Source organism: Falco naumanni, unplaced genomic scaffold (genome assembly GCF_017639655.2).
Source record: "Falco naumanni isolate bFalNau1 unplaced genomic scaffold, bFalNau1.pat scaffold_46_arrow_pat_ctg1, whole genome shotgun sequence".
Classification (NCBI taxonomy): domain Eukaryota; kingdom Metazoa; phylum Chordata; class Aves; order Falconiformes; family Falconidae; genus Falco; species Falco naumanni.
The window spans coordinates 268,319-280,789 of NW_024427526.1; the positions used below are offsets into that span (position 1 = coordinate 268,319).

The 12,471-nt window shown below is 53.7% G+C and overlaps 1 protein-coding gene across 1 annotated transcript; it reads left to right on the forward strand.

Moving 5' to 3' along the window:
* The first annotated feature begins 2,568 nt into the window (after positions 1-2,568).
* Positions 2,569-3,515, forward strand: LOC121082238 (olfactory receptor 14C36-like). Its single transcript, XM_040581592.1, has one exon. It carries the CDS (start codon positions 2,577-2,579, stop codon positions 3,513-3,515), a length of 939 nt encoding a protein of 312 aa, XP_040437526.1. The 5' UTR covers positions 2,569-2,576.
* Positions 3,516-12,471: the final 8,956 nt, after the last annotated feature.

Sequence of the window (12,471 nt, forward strand, 5' to 3'; positions counted from 1 at the left end):
CCCCAGGTGAGGCAAGGCCCATGAGGGATTGCCTCATCCTGCTGCCCAGCAGGTTCCCCTGCAGCCCCAGGGACAGCTGGAGGGAGCCCAGAGGGGCAGAGGAGGGAGGCAGGGAGAGCTCAAAAGCAGACCTTGGTGGGAGGCTGCTGAGAGCTCCCTGCTGGAGAAATCTGCAGAGCCCTTGAGCGGGTAAGTGTGTGGCTGCAGGGCAATGCCTCTGCAGTTGCTAGCCGGGTCTGCAGCAGCTGGGGCACCCCCAGCCTGTGGGACCGTGTGGGAGCCTTTTGCTGTGGAGGAGGCCAGTGTGCTGCAGAGCAGGGCTTCCCTGCTGCAGCGTGGGAGGGCCAGGGCATGTGGGCTGCCTTGTGCCAGGGCCGGCTGCAGGGCTGTGAAGGTGGCTGTGCAGGCAGGGGTGCCCAGGGCTGTCCTTGCCAGCAGGGTCCCTGCAGCCGCGGGGGCTGTGTGCTGGGGCAGGGGCTCTGCCGCCTGCCAGGGGCAGCTCTCAGCCTGCCGGGGGGCTCCCCACAGCTCTGGGGGCGTATGGACTGAGCCCCGAGAGGGAAGGATCTCTCTGCTGTTGAGAGTGTGCTGCATGGCTGAGCGCTGCTTACAAGGATAGGTTACCCTCAGAATGTGTCTGGATGAGACTTTTCGTATCGAAGGTCAGCGCAGGGATTGCTATGATAAATCCAGGGCTCTCCTCAATCTGTGTTTTCAGCTTTCTGTTCTTGGGGGCAGGAGAGGGAAGGCAGAAATGTTAATGGAGATCTCGAGTTGGAAGATGTCCCTGAGACTGCCAGCTGTAACTCTGAGTGATGAGGAGGTCTGCCAGGAGCCTCCTGAAGTGCCCTCAGCCACTCCTCCGCCTATGAACAGCAGCAGCAGCACCTTTGCTGGAGCCATCAGGGTCGTTCTGAGCTGCCCTTTTCCCCCTGCGGACAGGACCCTGCGCCCAGCCAGTGCCCTGCAGAGAGGCACGTTTGTGCGGGGCCAGTGCACAGAGGCAGAGATGTGGTCTGTGAGCGCTGACAGGGAAAGACCTGGCACAGGGAGATACCTCCCACAAGGAAAATCTCCTGACATCCAGGATATTGCAAGGACTGGTAGGAAACTTCAGACAGAATTGTTGTTGAAAGCAGAATCAGAAAGCTCTCTCTGACCATGTGCAGTGCAGACCCCTTTCTCTGAGGCATCCCCCTGGCTGCTCTCCCCCCAGCAAAGCCTCTGCCCTCAGGGCTGGGGGTCCCGAGGTGTGAGCCACCCCCTCTGCAGCCAGAGCTCCAGCAGAGCCGCGGTGCAGCTCTGCAGCCACGTGCCCCGGTCCCTCTGCAGAGCACAGGGGCTGAGAGCAGCTGCCCGGCAATGTTGGTGTGTGGGAGGTGGCGAGCAGAGCTGGGCAAGGGCAGCGCTGCCCTCAGTGCCTGGCACGCTCGCCCTGGACACTCTTACCTAGACCATCAGTGCAATTTTACTTCTTTCTCTGCCTTTTGGGGTTAGTTTTATTCTCTAGCTCTTGCTGTCAGGCTCTCTGGGGATGGGTGTTTCAGCTGCAGAGTCACACTCTGACCTTGTGGGTCCTCTCCTGCAGGTGTGTCCATGGGAACAAGTGTCCCAGCTTTCCTCTCACCTGTGGGGCTGTGGGCAATGCCCTATGTGGGGCTGGGCAATGGGCTGGTTCTCCCTGAACCTGATGCTCTTGTTAGGGCACTTGGCTACCTCCTTGAAGTTCCCTTCCAAGCAGTGAGTTGCCCTCCAGAATGGAAACCTGTCCCCTCGCACCCATTAGTGATCTGAAAGCCCCACGTAGAGGCGTAGAGTTTCTGTGATGGAGAAAACGCTGTTGGGGTGGGTGAAATGAGCTGTGTATCCTTTGCTGTGGGTGGGATGCTGAGTTCTGATGAAAGCCTACAACCTTTACTGGTCTGTGGTGGGTCAGTCTGTTCTCAGCAGTGCCTTGTGGTATTTCAGGGTAACATGGGAGTGTGGCCACCATTCATCTCAGGAAGGTGCAAGCCCACAGAAACTGGGAACCAGATGGACAGACCACCTCCCCTCACTGTGCACTCACCCACAGGCAATCCTCTTGCCTCACAGACCTCACTCTGTTCCACCTGAGGGCAGCAAAAATGCTCTGCTTTTCTGACATCCGAGAATACGCAACAGGAGAGATGGGGGGAGCTGTGAAAAAAACTAAAACTCTCTTAAAATGCCTTCACCCTTCCCGTTCCTTAGCACTGGCGCTGCAGACGCTGACCAGCCCTTCTGCGTTGGCACTGGTTTCACAGGACAAAGTTAAACACCAGGACTGGTCCCTGCCCCCACCCACTGCTGCAGAGTGGGGCTGGCTGGTCAAGAGCCCGTGGGCAGATGCCCTGCTCTTCATCGCCCACACGGCCAGCACCAAGCAGGGCTGCAGCCACACAGCTGCAGGAAGGTCTCCGAGAAAAGAGAGGGATGTCTGTGTGTGACGGGGGGATGGTCTGTGGGAAATGGCTTTGATTTTGCTTGCAGAAGTCTCCCCTAAATTATCACTGTCTTTTTCTCCTGTGACAGGACCATATGCCCAGAGGCAGCAGATGTCCAACAGCAGCTCCATCACCCAGTTCCTCCTCCTGGCATTTGCAGACACGCGGGAGCTGCAGCTCTTGCACTTCTGGCTCTCCCTGGGCATCTACCTGGCTGCCCTCATGGCCAACGGCCTCATCATCACCACCGTAGTGTGCGACCACCACCTGCACACCCCCATGTACTTCTTCCTCCTCAACCTCTCCCTCCTCGACCTGGGCTCCATCTCCACTATTGTCCCCAAAGCCATGGCCAACTCCCTCTGGGACACCAGGGACATCTCCTACTCAGGATGTGCTGCACAGCTCTTCCTGATTGTCTTTTTCCTTTCAGCAGAGTGTTCTCTCCTCACCGTCATGGCCTATGACCGCTTTGTGGCCATCTGCCAGCCCCTGCACTACGGGACCCTGCTGGGCAGCAGAGCTTGTGTCCACATGGCAGCAGCTGCCTGGGCCAGTGGGTTTCTCTATGCTGCGCTGCACACGGCCAATACACTGTCACTGCCGCTCTGCCAAGGCAATGCCCTGGGACAGGTCTTCTGTGAAATCCCACAGATCCTCAAGCTCTCCTGCTCACACACCTACCTCAGGGAAGTGGGGCTAATTGTGGCTGGTGCCTCTTTATTATTTGGCTGTTTTGTTTTCATTGTGCTGTCCTACGTGCAGATCTTCAGGGCTGTGCTGAGGATCCCCTCTGAGCAGGGGCGGCACAAAGCCTTTTCCACGTGCCTCCCTCACCTGGCCGTGGTCTCCCTCTTTCTCAGCACTGGCACATTTGCCCACCTGAAGCCCCCCTCCATCTCCTCCCCATCGCTGGACCTGGTGGTGTCAGTCCTGTACTCGGTGGTGCCTCCAGCAGTGAACCCCCTCATCTACAGCATGAGGAACCAGGAGCTCAAGGGTGCAATGTGCAAACTGATAGCTGGATCTTTTTCTGAAGGAATAAAATGATGAATAGCATTTATAATGTAATTCATCACAGACCCAGATTGTCTTCTGAATTTGTTGTAGTTGCTCATGGTATTTCATTTCTGATAAAGGTGTCGTCCCCATTCTAATTCCTTCTGTGATTTTCTTTTCTGAAGGTGCCCTGCTCTCTCTTCATCTAACAAAGCCAAAGGGCCATTAAACCACTATGTTTTTCCTGGGATTCTTCCTTCCAAGGCCTTTCTGGAGCTGCAGGGACAGTTCCTGTATCCACAGACGGAGGGGAAAAGGTTCCTGGCATGGCAGCAGTACCAGGGAACACCACCCCTTGGCTCTCCAGTGCTGTCCTCCTTCCACTTCCACACTCTCCTTCTGACCCCCTGCCTTGGTGTAAGGCCTGAGTGCTCTGGCAGCTTGGTCACCGCCGTGCTGCGTGGCAGTCCTGTGAGCGCAGGCAGGGGCAGGCAACGGGCACTCTGTGACGGTGCTGGCCTCCATCAAATGTTCTGGATTTGTGGAGACCACCTGAATGCAGCACTGCAACGTGCTTCCTTGAACCGAGGTCCCCGTGCCCATTGCTCATGACGAGGGCCATCTCCGCGAGGTGCCGAGCAGGGCGCGACACCCCCGGGCTGAGGTGCTGCCAGCCTCTGGCAGGGGCAGCAGGAGGCCAGGCAGTCACTGTGCCCGCTGCAGTGCTCTGCCTCCGCACGTGCCAGGGACGGGCTCGTGCCTCTGAGCACCCCTGTGTGCGTGAGGCTGGGGTTCAACCACGCCAGCAGTGCGTGAGGCCAGCTGAGGTGGGGACACCTCCCAGGGCACCGCCGTTCCTGTGTGTGACTGCAGGAACAAAGGCCACTGTCCCAGGGAGATTCATCTCACCCGCCTTGGGCAGGCTCATTGCAAGTGCCTCTGTCTGATCACGGCACCCTTTCTGGATGGTGCCCTCAAATGTGTCCGAGCAATCAGGGAGGTTCTGGGGTCCTGGCAAAAGGCAGACATCCAGCCTTTGTTCAGGAAAAGCAAGAAGGGCAATTGGGAGAAATACAGGCTGGTCATCCTCACCGTAGTGCCTGAGAACATGGCAGCACAGCAGCAGGCACACCGCTTGCTCGTGCCTATGCGAGAAGCTGAAAGGCTCGCAGCCTTGGAAGAGCGCGGTGAGGCCGTGGCATGGTCAGGGGAAAGGCCACCAGGAGGGTGACGGGTCGGGATGCCCGCCTGAAGGGTGGTTTCCCAGGTGGTGGAGCTTTCCTTGGAGGTAGGGAAGAGCAGGAGGGAGAAGCACTGCCAGCCAGTGCAGCTGGGAAAGTGGAGACTGGAGGTCAGGAGGAGGAAATGTCACTCAAGGGCTTGTGCTGTGGTGGGAGACGTCGTCCAGAAGGAGTGTGAGATCAGTGCATGTGTGTGTGTTTGCAGGAACAGCGTGTGAGGGTGGGCAGACATCGGTGCATGTGTGGCAAGGGCAGGGTGAGAGCAAGGTGGGGAAGCCAGATGGGTGCCTGCAGCCTGCCGGGGAAAAGCAGCAGCCGTGGGACAGCGTAGGACAGCGTGAGATGGAAGGCAAAGGGCACGGGCAAGGCTGGAAGTCACCAAGAGAACCCAAGGGTTGTCCCCTTGCGTACGGCCATTGTCTCTGCCGTACAGAGTGCAGTTTATGGCACCTGCAGTGTCCTTGGCCATCTCTTCCACTCCTGTGGATCTCTTTATCACTGCCTTCCCCAGTTCAGCAGCCCCTCGCCAAGGAATAAACCACCCAGCAGAAGAGTGAAACCCAGTGGGTCTCTCTGTAAGGGGTGGTTGATTCTGCCGGTATCTCCGCAGGTAAGTTGTTCACCACCGACTGTTGTCCAGTGTCTCAGTCAGTCATATCAGGAAATATCCCACCATCTTGGTGGTACATCTACCCGACCATCTTGGTGGTAACGCTTTTTGTGCTGCACTGGCACATATCCAGCACCACCCAGTGCCCAGTGGAACGTTCCAGTACCTACTGCTAGTTAGTTCTGACAGCTTCATGAATTGCATTGAGCAATCACAATGTGGGTAGGGCCCCACAAAGAGCAGAGTTCCATTTTGGTGTGTCTTGGCTTCATTTTAGTAACACACTTCACACTGAGTGTGGATTCAGTATTGCCCAGGTCTGGAGGTCAGTCTCGTTCCAATGAGTGTATTTTGGTCTTAGCCACAAGTTATGCCCACTAGTCCCAAATGGGATGGGGATACCAGCTACAGGCATTCCTGCATGAGGACATTCAGGGAAATGGGTACCTACCCAACAATCACTCCTCCTTAACAGCATTCATCGATCCTTCCACCATTTTCAAATGAGTATTCCATGTCCATGACTCCTCCTGATCCCACCCAAGCTGAGGATTTAGCATACCACATCACAGGCCAAATTCTATACATCTGTAAAACATGTTTCAACATATATCTACAAAGGAGAGGCAAGTAGCAGACTCCAGCTTCCCTGTAGACAGCCCAGTCTTATCTGGGGTCGCATTTCAGTCATCCACTTATATGCTGTCTGGCAATAATGCAAGATCCTGAACCTAGAACTTCATGATTCTGGAGGTAGTTTCAAGCATAAAGGGTTTTTTTGTTGCTTGACAGTCCATTCTGGTGATGTGGCTGCTTAAACCCTGCTATGGCACGTCCATGGAGTGACTCCTTCAGGCCTGACAGCAGCGTAGGTGCTGAGCAAAATCTGGAAAGGTCCTTTCACTTCTCTTCAACGGTTCATCCATCCATGTTCTAAGATACACGCAATCTCCGGGTTGGTAGTGATGTACAGGCACGTCCAGGGACAGATCTGCGCTCACAGTGACGTACCTCTGGAGAGAGGACAGGACCTTTCCTAGAGACTGAACATACTCTTTTAAGCCATGTTTCCCTTCTATTATTTTGGGATTCAGTCCCATTTCTGTCACCTGGCAAGGTTTACCATGTATCCTTTCCAAAGTCTCTCCTTCCGTTTACGCTGGATCCTGTATCTGTAGCAATGCTGAGGGAAAAGCATCTGACTGCTCTCTCTGAGGTTCTTGGCAGATTTTACTCATCTGTCCTTTCAGGCTTTGCTTCATTCTCTCTACTTTCCCGCTTGATTGAGGTCTCCATGGAGTGTGGAGATCCCATTTTACCCCTCCTAGTTTAGCTAAAAGGTGAAGGGCTTCTACTACCAAGTGTGAACCCCTACCTGCGAGCGGCGGGGAATAACATGCAGCCGACTCAATATGAGTGATAAAGCATGATTCCATTCATTAATCCAAATAGCTCTTATTTATACAGTGTATCTAATTATGCATACTCAGCAGTCTATGATTGGCTACAATCACTACCTGCTCATTTACATGGTCCTCCTACTTGCGGTTAGCTAGCTTACGTAACTTCTTTATCTTTACTGCACATACCTCCTCAGAGTTGTTTGTGAAGCCTGTTAAGGCCGCGGTGTCCCTGCAACACCGCAGCCATCAGCACAGCTGGCAGCCTCAGCTGAGGCCCAGTCTTGATAGCACACTGGTTAGATGCGGCTCTGCTCGTACAAATGCTCTAATGATCTGTGACCCTTCTCATCCAGCCATTCTCCAACACCTACCCAAAGAAAGTCCTATGGGTACCCGAATCTCAGTATTATCTCTGAACTTACACTTATGATAATTCTTACTGGTGCGGCAAGGGAAAGCTTCCAGCCAGCCTGAAAAAGCATCTGCCATTGCTAAAAGATACTGATACCCATTTTGCTGCAGTAACTTGGAAAAAGTCTATTTGCCAGTAATCCCCTGGGCTTTGTCAGCACTGGGAAAGATCATTGGGGTAGGTGAGGGTTATTCTTCAGGTACAACTCATGCTTCTTCACTCTGCTTTTTGTTTTCCCAGTCATGGTACATTTAGAAGTTGCCCTTTCAAGGCTTCTAACATCCTCTCAATTCCCCAGGGAGTTTCTTGGTGCTTCCTTTTAGCCAATTCACACATAATTTCCTCTGTAAATGTCAGTTGATGCGAAGGAGTCACCCATCATCCGTGATTTGGGTTGCCTTCAGTATATTAGCCAACTGATTGTTTTCTGGTGGATCCTGTGGGCTCTTAGGTCCTAATTTCTGCCGTTTCTCTGGCAGGACTAGCAATATTTCACTTTCAGCTGCTTCTTTCCTTGCTTGATCTGCCACTTGCTGTCCTAGATGCACCGAGCTATCTCCAAGGTGCTGCACTTTACGATGCATAATTGCCAGCACCCTGGGTCAGCTGGTCACCTGAAATGATTGTTGGGTCTTTGCCTCATAATTTGGCTGGGGATCCTTGAGAGGTTCAGAGTCCTCTTTCTTTCTTTCTTTCCAACAGCCCCATCGGCATGGTCTATTCCAAAGGCAAATTTCAAATATGTCCATACATTAAAAAAGCCTTGTCTGTTGATAATAATGCCAGTGCCCTTAGTAAGGCTGTGAGTTCTGCCTCTTGGGCCCACGTGTCAGATGAGAGGGCTTTGCCTTCTCTTCTCTCTCTGATAGTTACCACCACATATCCTGCTCTTTGGGTCCCATTTCGCACAAAACTACTACCACCTACAAATAAGTCCCAGTCTGCATTTTCTGTTGGCGTGCCTTTTAATTCCACTCGGCTAGAATATACCTCTGCCATTGTCTTTAAACAATCATGAGTTACTTCTTCTTTGCCACTGAGATCATGTCATTTTTGCCCAGGTGTCAGTTCCTGGGCCTCTTGCACCGGTAATACTGTAGCTGCCACCGTGCGCGGACAGGTTGGCCGTCCTTTACTGACACTGTCCAGCTGTTTGGAAAAGCTCCCCACGGCTCTGCTCCATGGTTCCAGTCTCTGGGCCAACACTCCTAAGGCAACGTGTCACCTTTCATGCACAAGAGTTCCAACGGGTTTTCTAGGTTTGGGAGGCCTAGAGCTGGAGCACTCATTCCAGTCCGTTTCCATTCCGTAAATGCATCTCTGCACTCCTGAGTCCAGACAAGGAGGTTTCCGTTTCCTCCGACAGCTTCATATAAAAGCTTGGCAATGAGTCCCAAATTCATTATCCGTAAGTGACACCACCCGGCCATTCCCAGGGATGCTCTGAGCTCTTGTTTTCATTTGGCTTCTGGGATTTGACAAATGGCCCTTTTCCTCCAGCTCCAAGACTCTGCAGGCCCAGGCAAATTGTAAATCCCCAATTGGTTGCTTCTTCTGGGGTGGTCTCTGCCTTTTCCCAGGGTACTTTGTACCCTGCTAGCCCCCAAAGTTTAGGAGGTCCTTGTTATAGAACCTTCTTTACTACTGGTTGCTAGCAGTATGTCACCTACCTATTGCAGCAAGGCGACATTTTCATACCTCTTTTGCCAGCTTTCCAACTCACTGGCTAATTGATTTCCAAAGACTGTAGGACTATTTTTAACTCCTTGCAGTCATACAGCCCTGCACAGCTGGGTTTCTCGACCAGTTTCAGGGCTTTCCCATTTGAAACCAAGCGATTGGTGACTGGCAGCAGCCAGCACAAGGCAGAAGAAGGCATCTTCACATCTCATACAGTAAACCATTCCTCATTCTCCTTCAGGGTGGTCAGGAGGGCATACGGGTGTGCTACTGCCTCATGGACATCTTGCACAGTTGGATTTATAGCTCTTGAATCTTGCACCAGTTTATATTCTTCTGAATTTGGCTTCCTGGCTGGTAATACTGGAGTGTTATGTTCTGATTGGCATTCTCTTAGTAACCCAAAATCTGTGATCTGTTCAATTAATGACTCCAACCCTTTCCTGACTTGTAGTTTAACTGGGTACAGCTTTTGACTTGCTGGTCTGCCATTTGGCTTCCACTGGATGATTACTGGTTCCCCTGCTTGGGGTTGCCCTGGTGTTCCTGAAGCCCGTACAAGAGGTATTGCAGCATTTGTAACTGCTTCTGGTATCTAATGGAGCTCGGCTTCCTTCTGCAACATAAAAACGTGGGCATCCAAATCTTTATTGTCAGGAATATGGTTCCGTTGAGGAAGCCCAGGTGGCACCTCAGGTAGCTTTGGTTTCTGTCAACCAGCAACTGAATCCCAGCCCTGCAGTGCGTCACGGTCTGACCCAAGTTCATCCAGCTGGTCCATGAACAGGAAGCCCATCACAGTGGGGGTTCCAATCACCTGGCTACTCCCACACTCCACTGGCACTTATTCCAACAATCCTTTGCTCAGCCCCGTGAAGATACCATCAAAGAACCAGTGCACGGTTCTCACAGTGTTCCTGGATCACAGCATACCCAAACTGAAGCACATTTTCAGCAGCACCATGTCCTCCTGGAGGTCAGCCTCCCCTCCCCCACAGGCCTTCAGGGGCCTCAGCAGCACTGCAGCTAGCCAAGCCTTCTTCTGCCAGGGCTGCAGAGCCCAGCACTGCTTTTCTGGCCTTGCAGAGGGCAGGGCTTCCTCTGCCGGTGCGCTTAGATTGCCACCGCCACCCACTCCAGCGGGTCTCTGGTCTCCAGCACAGCACGGGCACACGCTGGCTCGGGGGCGCTTGGTACCAGCTTTGCCCGAGAGAAGCCTGAGCGTGGCCCCAGCGCTACGGCTGAGGTGCTGCAGCCCAAAAGCGCACCGATGGCTTGGGCCTGGGGCACAGGCAGGAGGAGCTGGACTTCCACATGCTGTCATCGTGCTGGATATGGATGGAGTAAATCATGCTATTGATGAACTAAATCCTGAGGGGTGGTGGGACAGGTCACAGTGGTGCGGCAGGGGAAGGTGTGGGCTTTTCACGAGGGACAGGCCAGGAAGCTGAGGAGGGGATGCCCTCCGTGTGCAGGCACTTGTTGCCCGTGCGGATCTCCTCTACGGGGTGTGCAGCAGGTTGGGTGAGCCCTTGCAGGAGAGTGTCAGCGAGAGGCCGGTTAGTGTGCCATCCTGGTGGGAGACACAGCACCCGCACTCAGGGTACGGCAGTGGGGAAAGGCTTATCTAAGCAAGCCAAGGAAGTCTGCAAGTCCATGGTCCCAGCTCTTATTGGGGACTTCATGACCCTGACACTTTCTGGAAGGGGAGCACAGCAGGATACACACCGTCCAGCTGGTGTCGGGGGTCTCTTGAGACAAATTCTTTGCACAGGTGTCAGGCCAACAAAGGTGACGCTCACCTGAATCTGGTCCTTGCCAAACAGGCAGTGCTGCTGAGGGAGTGAAAACCAGTGTCAGCCCTGGCTGTAGTGCTCATGAAATAGTGGGAGAAGACTTTAGCCTCTTCAGGGGACTTGTAGTGGTAGTCCCATGGGCAGCAGCACTCAAGGACAGCAGAGCTGTGTACGGCTGGTCATTCAGGAAAGCATTTCCCAAGCAGAACTGTCCATACCGAGAAGCAGGAAATCAAGCAGACATGCCAAGAGAGATCCTTGGCTAAAGAAGGAATTCCTCAAGAATCTCCAGAGAGAAAAGGAAGCATCCTGGAGGTGGATGCAAGGGCTCAAAGAGGAATTTAGAAATAGGGATGTCTTCAGGGAAGCCAAAGCCTGCTTAGTATGGGGTCTTGCAAGACGTTCAAGGGCATCAAGAGGATCTGTCACTACTTGCAGAACAGTTTAAGAACTAAACAAAGCCCCTGTGTGGCCACTGCTGAGCTTAGTGAGAGCAGGTCTAGATAAAACTGAACATCCTCCAGGTCCTCTTTGCCTTAGTCTTCTCCCACATCGTGTCCCAAAGCTTTGTGCCTGAAGGCAGGGCTCTGGAGGGAACCAGCCAAGTGTGGATGGGGATCAAGTCAGGAGTCATTTGACCAAATTCAATGCTTCCCACTCCAGGGAGGTGGAGGGGCGGCATCCCAGGGAGCAGTGTGAGCAGGCCGATGTCCCAGTGAGGCCATTCTCCATCACCACTGGAAGGTCCTAGAGACTGGAGGAACTTCCTCTTGACTGGAAGCACTCATGAATCTCGTGATACCCAAGAATGACAAATTGAAAGTCCTGCCCCTAAAGTGGACCGAGGCCCTGCGATGACACAGGGCAGGGACTGCCTGGCTGGGTCCTTGGTTTGCATTCGGCAAACTAGGAGCCACCAGGAAAGGTGACCAACAGCCTCCTGGGCTGTATGACCAGGAGCACAGCCACGGCAAGTCATTCCCTCCCTCTGCTTCCCACTTGTTTCACCACATCTAGAGTACTTGTCTAGCTTTGGTGCTCCGCAATAGCAGAGAGACATTGGCACGCTGGAGCCATTTCAGTAAAGAATCACAGAGATGGTCAAGGCTGGAGCACGTGCCCTGGTAGATCAGGCTGAGGGAGCTGGGCTGGTCCACGCTGGAGAATGGAGGGCTTTTGTGGGAGGATGTAAGAGCCTTGTGTTGCCTGTGGCAAGGTTTCCAAGTACTCACTGTGGTACAAGGCAGGAGCACAGGAAGCAATGAACTGAAGCAAGAGCACTGTCCTCCTTCTTCACCTGCCGCCTTTAGCTCGGGGAACCACAGGCTGCACGGCCCCCATGGTGAGGGGTGTGCCACCAGTTAGAGTCCCCTTGGGTGACATTTCTGGCACCTGAGCGGGTAACTGTCCAGGTGGATTTTCCAAGGGTAAATCCTGCCTCGCCAACCTGACAGCCTGCAGTTGTGCGTGAGGAGCTCCACAGTGGATGTCATTTCCCTCAGCTTCAGCAAAACTCTGCCCATGGTCTCCCTCAGCGTTCTTCTGCCCACGTGAGGCCATGACACTCTGGGTGGGAACAGAAAGAGATGGGTAAAACACCAGCGGGATGGTCAGGCTGAGAGAGCAGTGGGGAAGGGCTCACACCCCACCTGGAGGCCACTGGGACATACTGGGGCAGTGTGGACGTTGCAGAGGGACTCTCCGGATTACAGTTTAAGGGCTGTATAGATGACCCAGTGGAGGCAAGTCTCACAGTGTCTGTCGGTGGCACCAAACTGAGAGGACCATCCCTGTGCCCTAGGGATGCCATGGAGGGGAACCCTGGCAGGTGGGGTGGCCGCCCTGTCAGGAGCTGCACAGATGCA